This window comes from Giraffa tippelskirchi, chromosome 7 (assembly GCF_054371585.1).
Source record: "Giraffa tippelskirchi isolate mGirTip1 chromosome 7, T2T-mGirTip1v1.2.pri, whole genome shotgun sequence".
Taxonomy (NCBI): Eukaryota; Metazoa; Chordata; class Mammalia; order Artiodactyla; family Giraffidae; genus Giraffa; species Giraffa tippelskirchi.
Genome location: NC_137281.1, coordinates 55,587,430 through 55,602,968, shown reverse-complemented (window position 1 = coordinate 55,602,968; position 15,539 = coordinate 55,587,430). Strand labels below are relative to the sequence as shown.

Below are 15,539 nucleotides of genomic sequence, written 5' to 3'. Positions count from 1 at the left end.
TGACTCCAACCTGTATTTCTTTGGCCCCTCCCCCTTGGGGTTTGAATTCAATGCTTTGATGAACATCACAGCAGCCAGACGAGAGCTGAAGGAAGGGCAAAGCAGTTTGAGGTAACCACCAAATAAATAAAAATTAATAATGTTTAAAAAAGAAAAAAAAAAAGGAAGGGCACAGCTTCCATGCTGCTGTGGCTCAGAGCAAAGCCGCACATTGGAAGCCTCCGGGCCAGGCTGCAATGGCTGCTGGGCAGTGAGTTCACCAAGCAGAACGAATTCCAGACTCCCCGCGTGGTGTCTGACCACGTTCCCTCTGGTGTCTGGGTCTCCTCCAGGATCCTGTGATCCCTGCCTTCCCGCTGACACAGAGAAAGCCCCGAGCTACTATTTTTCATGGATTTCCCCAAGCAGTTTACTAACCCTGCATGTATATTTTTCATAGCTCAAAATTATCTATTAAACCCTGTAAAAGGCTCCTTTTTTCTTTCCCTCAGCATCACTGAGATACGACTCATGTATAACATTGTATAAGTCTCAAGTGTTGATTTGATACAGTTGTAAATTGCAAAATGATTACCACCATCCCATTAGCCACCTCCATGCTATCAGAAGGTTACCATTTCTTTTCTATAGTGAGAACATTTAAGATCAACTCCTGCATGTGTTTTGATAGTTTGTCCGCCTTTCCCCTTCTCTTTTTTTCTCAGTTTGTCATGTCCCTGACGCTTTGATCTCTTCAAGTCCTCCCTTTCCCTTGCCTCTTTGCCTTTCATCCTTCAGATCCCAGTTTAAAGATATCATCCTCTTCTTCCTTCCCAGCTTTGGTCATAAGGACCCCTAGACCTTTTCTTCTCAGAAACCACCATGCAAAGGACACCTCCGTAAATTCTCACCATCAGTGACCACTGCTTTGGGCCAGCAAGGGAATAAAACCCTGCAAAGGAAGACCACAGCCCCCCTCTTATGGTGGATGCTGGGGTATACCACCCAGGACCCCCTTTTAGGACTGAAGAGCTCCTTCCCCTGGCTACAGGGAGTGCTGGCTGCTGGGGGCTCACAGCTACATCCCTGCTGAGGAGTTGCCTCAGCAGAAGGAAGTACCCTTGCCTGAGATCAGAGCTCCTCCCAGGGACAGCTCTCATCCAATGAGCAGTTGACACGAGGTAAAAATGTCCTGTCCCCTTGCCTGGATTCATCATGACCTGAGGTCCCATCCTAGCACTAGAACTTTCCGTGGATAGATTGTGTCCTTTTTTACTACCACGTCAGTGTTTCAACCTCTCCATCCACTCAGTCCAGCTTCCCTCACCCCCAGGTAAGTGTTGTTCTCTGGGGTGCCTCCTATCGACCCTCCTTCATGCAAAGCTGAGTCTCAGAGTCTGCTTCCCGGGGAGCCTGACCTATGACACCTTCTCTGTGTGATGATGATGGTGGTGTTTCTGTGGTGCTGATGACAATGACAGCAGCTCGCACTTACTGAGCACTCATGGTGTGTGAGGCGCCCTGTTTCACAACGTGCTGTCACATGCAATCCACACCAACCCCCGAGGGTGAGGCTGTTACTAACGCATTTTTGAGATGAGAAAACTAAGGTTCAGGGAGATGAAGCAACCCCCTTGTGGAGAAGACAGAAAGCAATAGCTAAGGGTTTAAGTTTAGCTTTGACTATGGAGCTTCTCTAATAGCTTGGTGGTAAAGAATGCACCTGCAATGCAGGAGACCCCGGTTCGATTCTCGGGTCAGGAAGATCCCCTGGAGAGGGGCTAAACTACCCACTCCAGTGTTCTTGGGCTTCCTGTGTGGCTCAGCTGGTCAAGAATCCACCAGCAGTGTGGGAGATCTGGGCTCGATTCCTGGGTTGGGAAGATCCCCTGGAGAAGAGAAAGGCTACCCACTCTAGTATTCTGGCTTGGAGAATTCCATGGACTATACAGTCCATGGGGTCACAAACAGTCAGACATGACTGAGTCACTTTCACTTTCTTGTGGAAGTCGCTCAGTCATGTCCGACTCTTTGTGACCCCATGTCCGATTCTATGCAGTCCGTGGAATTCTCCAGGCCAGAATACTGGAGTGGGTAGCCTATCCCTTCTCCAGCAGATCTTCCCGACCCAGGAATCGAACCGGGGTCTCCTGCATTGCAGGCAGATTCTTTACCAACTGAGCTCTCAGGGAAACCATCACTTTTCAGAGAGGGTGTCACCAAAGCTAACAGTTCTTTGAGAAAACCTTGTTGGGGGTCCTTGTTTTGACTCCACGGTTATCTTGTCTGTGAGTCCATCTCCTCGTGGACCAGGTGAGCTCTCTGGCTACACTTCTGTCGAAGCACTCATCCCACTGTGTTGTGACCAGCTTTCGAGATTCTGTTTCCCCATGAGGAATTGAGCCCCCTGTTAACTGTAGACATCCAGTACTAAGTATCTGCTCAGAATATAGTAAGTGCTCAGTGTGACATGTGAGTTGAGAAGTCCTCTCTCTGTAACTGGGAAAACTGAGTGATGGTCTCTCAAAAGGAAAGAAAAGGGCAGTAGCCTCTGGAGACATCACTTGCCTTCACTTCTTGGCTTTATAAGCCTTGATGCGCCTCCGTTCTGTTCTCTGTGAAATGTGGGTCATGTGTATCTCTTAGCCTTGTTATGGTTGCTGTGAAAATTAAGTATCACACTTACAGACATTTAACACCATGCCTGATACACAGTATACACTCCATAAATGTTATCTATTACAGTGACTTAGCCACAAATAATTCCTTTTCTCCCCATCCCTATTATGAAAAGTTAGAATGGGGGTTTCTAGAGGTCTACTAGTTTCTTGGGGGCCCCTCCAACTATCACAAAGCCCTACATGAGAACCCATCACAGAAAGGACCCATCTCTTCTTGAAAAGTCTTCTTTGTGGGAACAGCTGATTTGAGGCTACTTAGAGCAATTTTTCTCAGTGCTGATCGCACGTGAGAATGTGTGCCTGGGTGAAGCACTCTCAGAGCTAGCACCAGAGTGTGCTAGCTAGGGATTTGTGGGCTGGTTGGGGGAAGGATATATATAGATATATAGTGCAGGAGGGGGGAGCTATGGTGGTCATGACATGCATCCAGAAATTACTGTACCTGACACTCACTCAGACTGCTCCCACGTGGTCAGCAACTCCTGCTGTGGGGGGAGTCTCACAATGAGTGAGGCTGTCTTACACAGATCTTGTTAAACGTGAATTCAAAGTATTGGGTTGGCCAAGAAGTTCACTCTGGAAAAACCTGGAGGAACTTTTTGGCCAAGCCAGTATCTTGGAGACATTTCAGAGAATCATAGAGTTTATGAATTGATGAAACTTAAAACAAGTCAGCTGGTTCTATATCTTGAATTTTCTCCATGACATCTCGTTGTGATCTTCACAAATACCCTTAGTAACCAGGAATGTGACAGCCAATCCAAAATTTTTATCAGCAATTTGGAGAGAAAAGTCAATGGCTTGATAATGGCATTCTCAGAGTCTACATATCCAAGAAGAAGAGCCAATTTTTTTGGATAAAAGAATTAGGATCCAGGAAAGAGCCAGACAAATCAGAATAATGAACCTAATCTAATAAGACCACATTTAACAAGAGTAACATAATTCTTTGGACTAGGATCAAAAAATTCAGCTGCCTTAGAGGACTATGAGAGAGCTTTTCATTTTCTTATCTACTTAATCATTGTCTATTAATTTTTACCTTGTCTCATCCCAAAGACCTCTTGAGGTAGCTTTAAAAGAAATGATACAGCAGCAGTTCTCTAAGTGCTTCCCAGAGCAGCAGCAGAAGCAGCAGCACCTGGAAGCTTGTTAGAAATGCAGGTTCTTGACCCTCCCCCTAGTCCAGCTTAGTCAACAGTGCAGGAGTGGGACCCAGCCATCTGTGTTTTAACAAGTACTCCTCAGGATTCTGGTGTACAATCAAGTTTGAGATCCAAGCTAATAGAACCTAAGATTTTTTAAAATGGAAACCCTACAGCATTCAGGAAGTTAAGATGATGGTGAGTGTTAGAATGACATACAGAATGAATGCCAGAAAGCTCTGCTGTTTTTGGGGAGAGGTGCTACAAGTTTGGCTCAGAGCTTCCTAGTAGCCAATGCAAAGAAAGAAGTATAATCAGTTTCTACACTGTACTGGGCCTGTGAGACTTATATAAACTAAACCTTTGTGTTGAAATTTGAGGGAAAATGCCCAGTCTTCATAAAGAAGAGAATGTATATTGTAACAAATGATATGTTCAACAATATCCTTCAGAAAGTAAAACAGGGGGTTTCTGAAGGTGGTTTCTGTGCCCATGTATCTCTCAATTGAACCAAAGATGGGACAAGATTAGGGATTCCTACTGAGTGTGAGATCAAAATATATGATTGGGCTCTACTGAGCTGCATTAGTAGAGAAGTAGGCTTCTGGAAGATTTTCAAGATTTCCATCACACTGTTCTTTGTCTAATGATCTGTGTGTTTGGATTCCTGGGTCAGTGCCGAAGATACTGATGACCTCTGGGAAGAACAATACGGCAGGAAATCCAAAACCCTTTCCCATGAGCAACCTTCACCTTACCTTCACCTGGAAAATAAAAGGGGACTTTCTCCATATCTACTTGCCTCTTCTTTGCTAAATCCCTCTTTGGGCCAATTTTCTCTCAAACTGGAAAATTAATAAACTATAGCTGGGCTGATTTTCCAGTCATCCACTTACTGGTGTCCTTTAAGAAATAACTCAGAAGCTTCTGTACGGCAAAGGAAACCATAAACAAATGAAAAGACAACCTACAGGCTTGGAAAAAATATTTGCAAATGATGCGAGTGACAAGTGACAGATTTCCAAATTATACAAACAACTCATACAATCCAATATCAAAAAACCAAGTAATCCAATCAAAAAGTGGGCAGAAGACCTAAACAGACATTTCTCCAGAGAAGACATACAAATGAGCAACAGGCACATGAAAAGATGCCTAACATTGCTAATTAGTAACAAAATGTAACTCAAGCCCACAATGAGGTATCAGAATGGCATCACTGAAAAATCTACAAATAATAAATGCTGAAGAGGGTATACAGAAAAGGGAGCCCTCCTACATTGTTGGTGGGAATGTAAATTGGTGCAGCCACTATGGAGAACATTAAGGGGGTTCCTTAAAAATCTAAAAATAGAGTTGCCATTTGATCCTACAATCCCACTCCTGGGCATAGAACTATAATTTGAGAAGATATGCACCCCTATGTTCACTGTAGTGCTATTTACACTAGTCAAGACATGGGAACAACCTAAATGTCCATCGATGTATGAATGGATAAAGATGTGGTACACACGTGGGCTTCCCAGGTGGTGCTAGTGGTAAAGAACCCGCCTGCCAGTGCGGGAGACATGAGAGACATGGGTTCAATCCCTGGGTCGGAAAGATCCCCTGGAGTAGGGCATGGCAACCCACTCCAGTATTCTTGCCTGGAGAATCCCATGGAGAGAGACAGTCCATAGGGTCACAAAGAGTCAGACAGGACTGAAGTGACTGAGCATGCACACACGCCTGATACATACATACATATGATGGAAGATCACTCAGCCATAAAAAAGAATGAAATGATGCCATTTGCAACAACATGGATGAGCTCACAGATTATCATACTAAGTGACATAAGCAAGACAGAGAAAGACAAATATCATACAATATCATTTATATGTGGAATCTAAAAAAATGATACAGTTGAGCTTATTTAAAAGACAAAAATAGACTCACAAAGGAAACAAACACTCCCCCTCTACCAGAGGGGAGAGGTCGGTGGAGGGATAAATTCAGGAATTTAGGATTAGCGATATACACTACTGTCTATAAGACAGATTTAAAAAAAGGACCTACTGTAGCAAAGGAACTATGTTTAATATCTATTAATAATCTATAATGGGAAAGAATCTGAAAAAGTATATATATATGTATATATATGAGATATATGTATATATACATATAGAAAAAACTGAATCACTTTGCTATATGTCTGAAATACTGTAAATCTCAGTAGTAACACTTTAAGCCTCTTATTTGACTAATAATTTAGTATGGGAGGGGAAAAAAGCCTTATTTTTATAACTATATCAGTCTTGGAGAAATACAGGATTACATTTTTGCAGCAAACACTTTGCAGCACTGTTTCTTTCTGCAGCGCTCTCAGATGTTTAAGAGAGCCACATAAAAAGTCAGCAAGAAAGACACCTGACAGTTACCCCTGGTGTGGGCCTGAATCATCAGGCATAGTCATAGCCATCCGCTCAGAATTTCCAGGTGAAAATCAAATCTTAGAGAAAATTGGAAACTATTATAATGACAACGTATGGCTTAATATGCCCCTGTGTTTTTTCCTGAGAGGGTGGGAAGAAAAACGTGTTTGACAGACCCAAGTTTAAGTCCATGCCTTCACCATTTATTGTCTGTGTGGTCTTGGGCAAGGAACTTATTATTTCTAAACAATGTTACTGGTTTTGCTTGGAAAAAAAAATAAATGAGGTCATTAATGGTTGTCCAGTGGGTGATTTATGGATACTGATTATGGTATTTGTTTTCATTTGTATTTTGGGTTCATGAGGCAGAAAGCACAGACATAACCCAATGAAGAGCTCTGTTATAAACACACAGGTGAAGTATCCAAGGACCCCTTAGATATCTGACGGCAGGAGGCACATGGGGCTAGGTGACACCACAGGTAGAGTGGACTCTTCCATCCTTGATAATTCAGCAGTGAGGTGTGTATAGCTGACCCTGGTGGAAGCTGTTGGGTTGGCTCTGTGACCCAGCTCAGTTCTATCTTTTGACATCCTCGCTGGTACCAAGTTGTTCTCTTGATGCATGTTTCCCAATTCATCGTTTTTGAGATCCAGTTCTTGGACCAGCTTGTTTACTTTATGCTGAATGGGCTCCTGCTTAAATTAGGAATGGCCACTCCTCCAACACTGGGTCCAACCACTGGTACAGTCAGCCGGCAAAGAGATAGGAAGTTGTAAATGTGGCACCGGGATGTGCCCCCTTCATCAAAGGCAGTGGATGAAGTCCCTGTAAAGAGGGAATAGGATGTCATCTGTGAGGTCCCGGGTTCTAGACTTGGCTTGGATTTGGATCCTGACTTTGACAGTTTCCAAAGATGAGACTTTACACAAGTAACTTGTTGAGTCTAAGTTTCCTCATCTGAAAAGTGGGTATGATAGTTCATACCTTGTAGGAGTGTTGTTGAGTCTTAAATAATGAAAGGAAAATGTTTATCTCAGTCTCTGCCCCAAATGGAGCCCTCAGTAAATGCTGGCTCAGTCCATATGAGGAGGAGGTGCATGGGCAGGCACCATGAAGCAGGTCTGATGTAAGCACCTCTCCACCTCCTCTCTCTGTTGAGATCAACAACACTGACCCAGCCCCTTCACGTGGGGCACACCTCCTTCATGTCTCCATCCTGAAGCTGGTTGGCTTCCTCCATGATCCTCACTGCATGCCTCACTGAGAAAACAGGATGCTACTGGCTCTATACGGTCAGTCTTAGCCCTTCTCTCTGGCATCGAGTAGCTGGCTCCTCATTTATAATCACTGCACCCACTTCATGCTGGATGGAAATTGAAGGCTGCCCTATGGAGCAGTGCAACAAGCATTTAGGCTGAAGGCTTATCCAAGGGGCCGGCATGTTTACAGAACTGTCAAGTCATCTCTTCTGCCATTTCTGCATCAGGGTCTTGGGAAATCATAAGTTTTCACAAGGAGGATATAACACGGTGAGCTGACATACGTGTGAAACGAGATGGAGTGTTTGATTTGGGACGTATAAATTCCTTTTATTGTTATACAGTGATGCTTTATTTATTTGATTGTGTCAGAAAATGGGCTATTTCACAGAAGTGAAGCTTACAGATAGCTCAAGTTTTCCCATTTCAGCTCTGAAATGATCTTTCACTCTCATTTAATGGGAATCTTCCCAAAATGTATCTCACACTTCAGCCTTCTTAATAGAAGACACAGATATTATTATTATTGAATACATACTTTTTACTTGGCACAATGCTTAAATCTCATCAGTTTTCCCAACAACCCTGTGATATGGGTGCTCTCATAAACCCCATTTCACAGATGAGGAAACTGAGGCTTAAAGAGGTTGAGTAACTGACCCAAGGTTACCCAGGGAGAAGTCGTGGAATTGAGACTTTATTCAGTCACATTATTGGGAACATTTTGGTTAATAAGTGGCCCTAAGAACTATTAAACGTCAAAACAGGATCTTTGGAAGTCTACACACACATTTCAGAAAGGTGTCCATGACTCTGAGCATCCCTTGGCTGTTTTTTAAAAGGAGTTAGTACTCAACCTGGCAGCACATGTTTTTGAATATTCATGAATATTCCCTCATTCAGTGTATGTTGCTTGAGTACCTACTGTGTTGCTGTGGGTATGAGGCATGCCAGGTATTCTGGGAGCCAAGAAGCATGAGGCATGCAGCTATCTTTAGAAAGGGCACACGTTAGAGATACTTCAGTGGGGGGAATATGTGAATCTTGCCTCATTTGTGGCTAGAAAAACCTTGAGAAAGGGGTGACTCTCAAATCCACCTTTCAAGGAAGTCACCCTCCTTGCCCTTATCCATTCCTTATGGTGAGACTGACAAGCAGAGACCAGAGGTGGTAGGTAAATGTACATGTGTCCTTGGCTCCAAAGAGGCCAAGGAAAAAATGGGCAAGCTGCGTTTAAGAGAGTTCAAGTCTTCTGCTTGGGAAAGAAGCTGTGGTCAGAGGCTAATAGGCCTTGCGCCAGACTGAGGAGTTTGGTTTCTCCAACCCATGTCTTCCTTAGATGGCAGCTTGTGAAAACAGGAAGTATGTTATAGCCACAGGTGGTGTGAAAAAAAATACACGTTCATGTATTTCACATACATGCTTTCTCACTTTATTCCTTCATGGGTGTTAAATGCAATTCTCAATTGTAGCTCTTAAAAAAAAAACCCAATAGTTTGGAACATTGGTAGCATCATTAGAATCAAGTATGTGGATTTCCAAGACAATACTTTGATGTAGTTTAATGATAACTTTCTTATTTCAAAAGTAATATGTCTATAGAAAATACCAAACGACTTCTCTCAGCCAGACAACTCAGGTTTTTGAAACGAACCTTCCAGTCTTCCCACACCCACTGGCCTGTCCCTTTAACCTCTCTCTTTTGAGTCACCATCCTGCAGATGCACCCAGCGTGGTCTCTTGATGGTGCATAGTCACCATTACGGTTAGCCTTTATGGCACCGTGCTGGTGCAAGTCTGCGAGATGGTTGAAAGTGAAAGTGAAAGTCGCTCAATTTTGTCTGACTCCTTGTGACCCTGAGATTCTCCAGGCCAGAATACTGGAGTGGGTAGCCGTTCCCTTCTCCAGGGGATCTTCCCAACCCAGGGATCGAATCCAGGCCTCCCGCATTGCAGGGGGATTGTTGACCAGCTGAGCTACTTGTGACAGTCTTTTTGAGACCTTTTAAGTTAGATCTTTTTTCTCTTTCTTTTCCATAGATTGGTGGGTGGTCATTATGTCTGGCTGCTTTCTATGTTTCTTCTTATAAGCTCTTCCTAGTATTTTTTTTTACCCTTGATTAAGTGCTAGAATGGCTAATGATCAGGCTGGTCAATACATTTTTAGAGTAAGAGTAAGGAGGCTGTGAGTGGGGACAACGAGGCTCTCTCTGGAATTGGAGCATGAACATTGCAGATGCCATTTGAAGGGCTGAGAAAGCATAAGTTGTCTAGAAAGATCGTTGTTTTGCTTTTTTGGTGACATCTAGCTAAGTAACATTACTATTAGACACATTTTGCCAGAAAGTTAAAAAAGAAAGAAGAGAGGAACTGGGGGAGGAAGGAGAGGGAGGGGTTGGAAAGGAAAGAATAATCAGACCAGTGTTTTCTTTCCATCTCACTGTGAATTTCTCTCTTTTCATGTTTGCTGTTTACAGTGGTTTAAACTTCATTGACTTGATGGTGCGCCAGGGGAATATCGACAACCCTCCCAAGACCCCCCTGGTGCCAGGATTTGAGTGTTCTGGGATTGTTGAAGCCCTAGGGGACAGCGTTAAAGGATTTGAGGTAATGTTTTGACTTCTGACTGAAAGGGTGATATTTATCTGGAATCTATTGAAATAATACAAGATTATACAAAATATTATGCAAAATGCATTTGAAATCATCTATAATATGTCTTCTTGTTATTTGCTTTTTAAAATTTATTTTAATTGAAGGATGATTGCCTTATAGTAGTGTGTTGATTTCTGCCATACAAAGATCAGCCATAGGTATACATACGTCCCCTCCCTCTTGAGCCTCCCCCCACCCCACCCTACCCCACCCCTCTAGGTTTTCACAGAGCTTGGCCTGGAGCTCCCTGTGCTATCAGCAACTTCCCATCAGCTATCTATTTCACACACATGCTTATAAGGCATAGGACTTTCCAAATGTCTCATGCCCTTCTCAGGGGCCATCTTGTTACAGCTCCTGGCAACAGTCTGGTGAAGTGGCCAGGGGAAACCTAAGCATCCCCTTTATTCACTTTTTAGTTATTAAAAAGATTTTAAAAAAGAAAAATATTTTTTTAAAAAGATTAAAATGAATACAACTATGGATTTGGCCGTGGATTAACCAAGTGTGCACCCCTCCTCTCTCTACCCATGGCTCCCATTTTGCCATCACATCAGGCTCAGAAGTTAATTACAAAAGGCAAAGGTTGATGAGAAATAGCCTCTGTGTTTTATAATTTTCTGCCTTTAAATATATATTTAACCAATGCATTTAAGTGATGACTTATAAGTCATTATTTCAGACATTGAGAAAGGGCATTTTTGGATGAAAAATTTAAAGACAAAGGGTAGAGGTATCCGACAATGAGACAGAATTGGCTATGGGTTGGTGGCTTGGGGAGTAAGACAAGTCTACATAGGGTTATTATATAATTCCGTTTTTGTACATGTACAGAACTCCCAATAACAAAATTTTTAATCACTGAAAAGATCCTTTTTACCATTACTGTGCAAATCAGATAGGATCTGGTCTATAAAAACTGAAAACCTATGGACAAATCAACTACACAAAATGGTGGTAGTTGAGAGCAAGATAAACCATTGGAAATCAGGCATAAGAGCTCTCACTCAACTTTAGTGCTTTCCCATGGAGAGACGAAGAGACCTCACACTTGAGAATCCACCATAACCAGAAACATGGGCAAGTTACTGCTTTTCTGCCCCATCACAACCCAGCAAGGTGAAGATTATTATCCCCTTAAAGATGAAGTTCAGAAGGGTTTGGTAATTTTCCATGAGGTCAGAATGATAGCAAGTAGAAGGTGAACCTGAATTCAAACCATTAGAGAATTTTGACTCTTCCTACAGTCCCACGATCTTTACCCCTCCTCCCCACCTGCAAATGTTGCATTGGATGGTTAATACAGAAAGAAAAATCCTGTAAAAGGCAATGCCAAAATCCCGTTGGAATTGATTTTGAGCCTGCTGGTTGGTCTCAGTGCCTCGGAGCCTCAATAGACTTTGAAAATATCAATATGCTCCAAATTCATTATGATGAATGTCTGGACACCTCAACCAGCTCATCTGTCTTTTTGTCAGTGGTTTCCAGATAACACGGCAGAAAAACGTTCAGAGAGAAGTAGATGTGCTTTTTCTTTTCTTCTCTATGACTTTACATTTTCTGTCCCCAGGTAGGCAGTATAACCAGAGGCAGCACCATTTCTCCCTGAAAATGCTGCGTATAAGAAATACAATCTGTTCTTCGTTCCTCCACATGGTCCCAAAGGAAAAGATCATACCATTTGCTCTATCAATCCTGAGCACTGGATAAACAACCCATCATTTTAGGGATGGGTTGACCTTGGCTTATAGGGAGGAATCACTGTGCTTGATTATATATATTTTCCCTTATGTATGATCTTTCTTTTTCTAGTTAGCCCTGGCTTGCTTATTGTCAGATTGATCCATCATCTCCTCCACCCATCCTCCAGTACTTTCAGCTGCACAAACAAATAAAAGAAGCCACCTACAGGTTTCCAGTCAGGGCGTGACTGGGGAGAAAAACCAATACTAATATGCCCTCTATAAGTCTGACTTAAGATTTTCAATCATGTTGGAGATAGAATTCCACACAGCAACACACTGAACAGCTAGCTCTCTTGGCTTGATCGATTATAAGGAAGCCTTGAAAAATTATTGCCGGGAGCATGCAGAAAAGGAATCATTTGGGCTTCGTTGCCAAAAACTAATTTCTTTTCCCTAACAGAATCAAATAATGAGGTGAATTAGATATTTTTTAAAAAGTTTCCCACCTCTGGACTCTGAGATTGGGGTTTATCTGATGGCTGACCCCCTTTTTGCCATTTTGATAATGAAATGAGAGGCCTGAAGCAGACAACTCTGCTGGGATGGCACGACCATCACCGTCAAGGTGGTTGAGATGGCTCTTTTCCCACCCTCTGTTTACACTACGGGTCATCAGCTACTCTGTAGTGTTATGATAGAGCTTTAGGTTTGCATGACTCTGTAAAAGGAGGATGACAGTCTTAGACCTGAGCGGTCCTCTGGTCCAAGCCCTCGTATCTGCCATGATACTCCTGACATCATCATTTGATTCTCAGTGCTTCCAAGGACTGGGACACTCACTGCCCATGAGACAGCCTTTCCTACCCATCAGTGTCCTCATTAGACCGCTCTCCCTCTGCCTCATGAAACTCAGTGGGTCGATATTTAGCTTTTGATCATTAAACCGTGAATTCCATGGGAGATCAGGAACCAGTCTTTTTAAGAGTTAGCATTGATTGCTCTTTCCTCAGTTTACATGCACCATGCCACATAGGTTGCTTGCCTATTATGTTACTTAATCTCATAAGGACCCGTTCCTAATATTAAACCCATGTAAGAGCCAAGGAAACTGAGACTTAAAGTCCTTATACTAATATTCCCAGACTTGGTAGGTTTCCCCTGCTGCACACCCTTATATAACTCTGGGCCTTCTTTGTAGCACTTAGGGGTAATGAATTAACTATTTGTATCTGGAGTCAGCCTCGCTATGTTCACATCCAGGTCCAGCTACTCTCTGGCTGCATGACTTTTGGGTCAAATCAGTGATGTGACCTTCTTTTTGCTTCAGTTTAAGTGTCTATAAAAACCTCTCATCATCCATCTCTAATAAAAACCAGTCTCACAGGAGGCTTTTGTTGTTGTTTGTTGAACAGAGGTAAAGGAGAAAGGTTAAACTAGAAGAAAACAATAGAATCAGTTACTAAAAAAAAAAAAGTAAACTAAAACACAGATATATGAAAGCCATTAGTTTACTGAGAAATCACTATGACTGTAACATTCTGAATATTGCATTGAAGAGTCTCAGTGCAAGCCTAACATCAGGCAGCAGAATGTTCCATTGAACTGGCACTTGGCAACTCCTGTTAAGGTGTTCGTGATGGTTTACTTTGTATTTCCCTGGAACAATGATATGCTATGGGGAAAAAAACCCCAAAAACTTAGCACACGATTATAACCACTTTAAAGGGAAGACCACTCTTTCTTTTTCTGCCTGGTGTCTGGCTATGTAAACCACTGATTAAAAAAAACCACAGTCTTCAGCCCTGCCCCATCTGATCAGGAGGTAAAGCACGTGCCAGCCTTAGGAGGTCTGCCGTATAATACGTGTGCAATAAAGGTTGGTTGTCACTCCTCACACCCGCTGGCATTCTCCTATTTCTCTCTGAGCCTGGTTGCTTTTCTTCAATTCCCTGCACTCAGATTTACATGACTTTTCTGACACACCACGTTTCACATCTAATGCCGTCGGTAATCTGGTGCTCGGTGAACTAGCCTGGCAGGGAATCCATATGCGGTGGGAGAGAACCAAAGAGAGCAGACTGACTCCCAGCCCTGCCCCTTTGACCCTCCACGTCCCGAAACAGGGAGATTAGATAGAGGTCGGATCAGTAATGTGACCTTCTGACACTAACATTCCAAGGTGTGCGATGTGGTGCACATCGTATGTTTATGCTCCGGAAGAGGGCTGGAGACCCTGGCTTCCATGGCCTCTGGGAAGCTTGCAGAGATTGGTTTCACAGCATCCACAAATGCTTCGAAAGGCAGGTGAGGCGAAGGTGTGCATATTTGAGGGTTTGAGGTTTCTTTTCTTTTCTCCTGGGAAGGACTCTATAGTTTTCACTAGATTGTTAAGTATATTTGAGAAGTCTCTCAAAAAAAGATTAAGAAACCTCCGCTAACCCCATGCTTCCCTCTCGCCAGATCGGGGACCGTGTCATGGCATTTGTCAATTACAGCGCCTGGGCAGAGGTGGTGTGCACACCTGTGGAATTTGTCTACAAGATCCCCGAGGACATGAGCTTCTCTGAGGCCGCTGCCTTCCCCATGAACTTCGTCACCGCCTACATGATGCTCTTCGAAGTCGCCAACCTCCGAGAAGGGATGTCTGTGCTCATACACTCGGCTGGCGGCGGTGTGGTGAGTGGGCTGCTGTGCGTCCTCCTCCCCGAGGTCAGGGTGGAGAAAGTGGACTGACACGCAGTTGATAATGTTTCTTACGTGAGCTGTGTCCATTCGTAGAGATGATCACTGTGGTTCTCATGAATCTCATGTGCGTGGCAGAGTTCATATAGATGAATTGTGTTGGGGTTAATGTGAGCCTCAGAGATGGTTTCTCTGGAGTTTGGAAAGATCTCCTGGATGGTGTGTGCCAGTGGTGGATTCTGTAGAGAAGCACTCACTCTCATCCTTGGCATTCCAGTGAACTTTCACGTCAATCACTGTGAGATGCTCCATAGGTCATGTACAACTAATATTATCTGAAACACCAAAATGGCGGATGATTTACTCTTCAATAAGTTGCCACGAATTCGTGATACTTCCCAGAGTAATGGCGTTCTTGTTCATTTGTGTTCTGATATATTTTCTTGAGTGGCAGGGAGGTAGACAGAGATTGTACCAGCACAGTGGGAATGACAGTTTAACCTAAGTCTATCCATGAGAGTGGTTGCTTGTAGGAATGTCATCTGTAAGGTGTGTCTTGACAAAGAAGGAAATAAAGGAAATTAAAATTGCTGCTCTGGAGCTCAGGAATGGCAGAGATTTCTTTCATGGCTTGGATGGATCCCAGTACCAGTCACATCATACGTACTGCCGCCTGCCCCATGGCAAGCACTGTGTTACCCTGTGGTGTACTGGGGTGGGAGGAGGACTCTAACCTTTGAGAATGAGAGGTACTTGTGCTCAGTCACTAAGTCATGTCTTGACTGGGAAATTCCACAGACAGAGAGTGAGAGATGTTACTCATTAATTCAGCGACTGTGAACTGAATACATACTATGTCTTGAGCTCCATGGGGATAGAGATTAAAAAGAGAGGGTCTGGATACGCTATCCAGTAGGATGTGAGAGGTTCTTGGTGTTGAGGATTCTGTCGTTTTATGAACTCAGAGATGAATTCTTAGGTTGCGTCTATCTTAAGGATTTTTTCACTGGAGGTTCTACTAAGGTTGTTTTTTTT

The 15,539-nt window shown here is 43.2% G+C and overlaps 1 protein-coding gene and 1 non-coding gene across 2 annotated transcripts in view; one reads left to right on the top strand and one right to left on the bottom strand.

Moving 5' to 3' along the window:
- Positions 1–15,539, top strand: part of VAT1L (vesicle amine transport 1 like) — a 166,025-nt gene that overhangs the window by 19,142 nt on the left and 131,344 nt on the right. Inside the window, exons 2-3 of the mRNA XM_081513888.1 lie at positions 9,960–10,089; positions 14,283–14,498. Of these exons, the coding sequence (XP_081370014.1) occupies positions 9,960–10,089; positions 14,283–14,498 (346 nt within the window). The remainder of the gene's footprint in view (positions 1–9,959; positions 10,090–14,282; positions 14,499–15,539) is intronic.
- Positions 13,467–13,628, bottom strand: LOC145515981 (small nucleolar RNA SNORA15). The gene has a single exon (XR_014061172.1). It is a non-coding gene; the product is annotated as a small nucleolar RNA SNORA15 (small nucleolar RNA).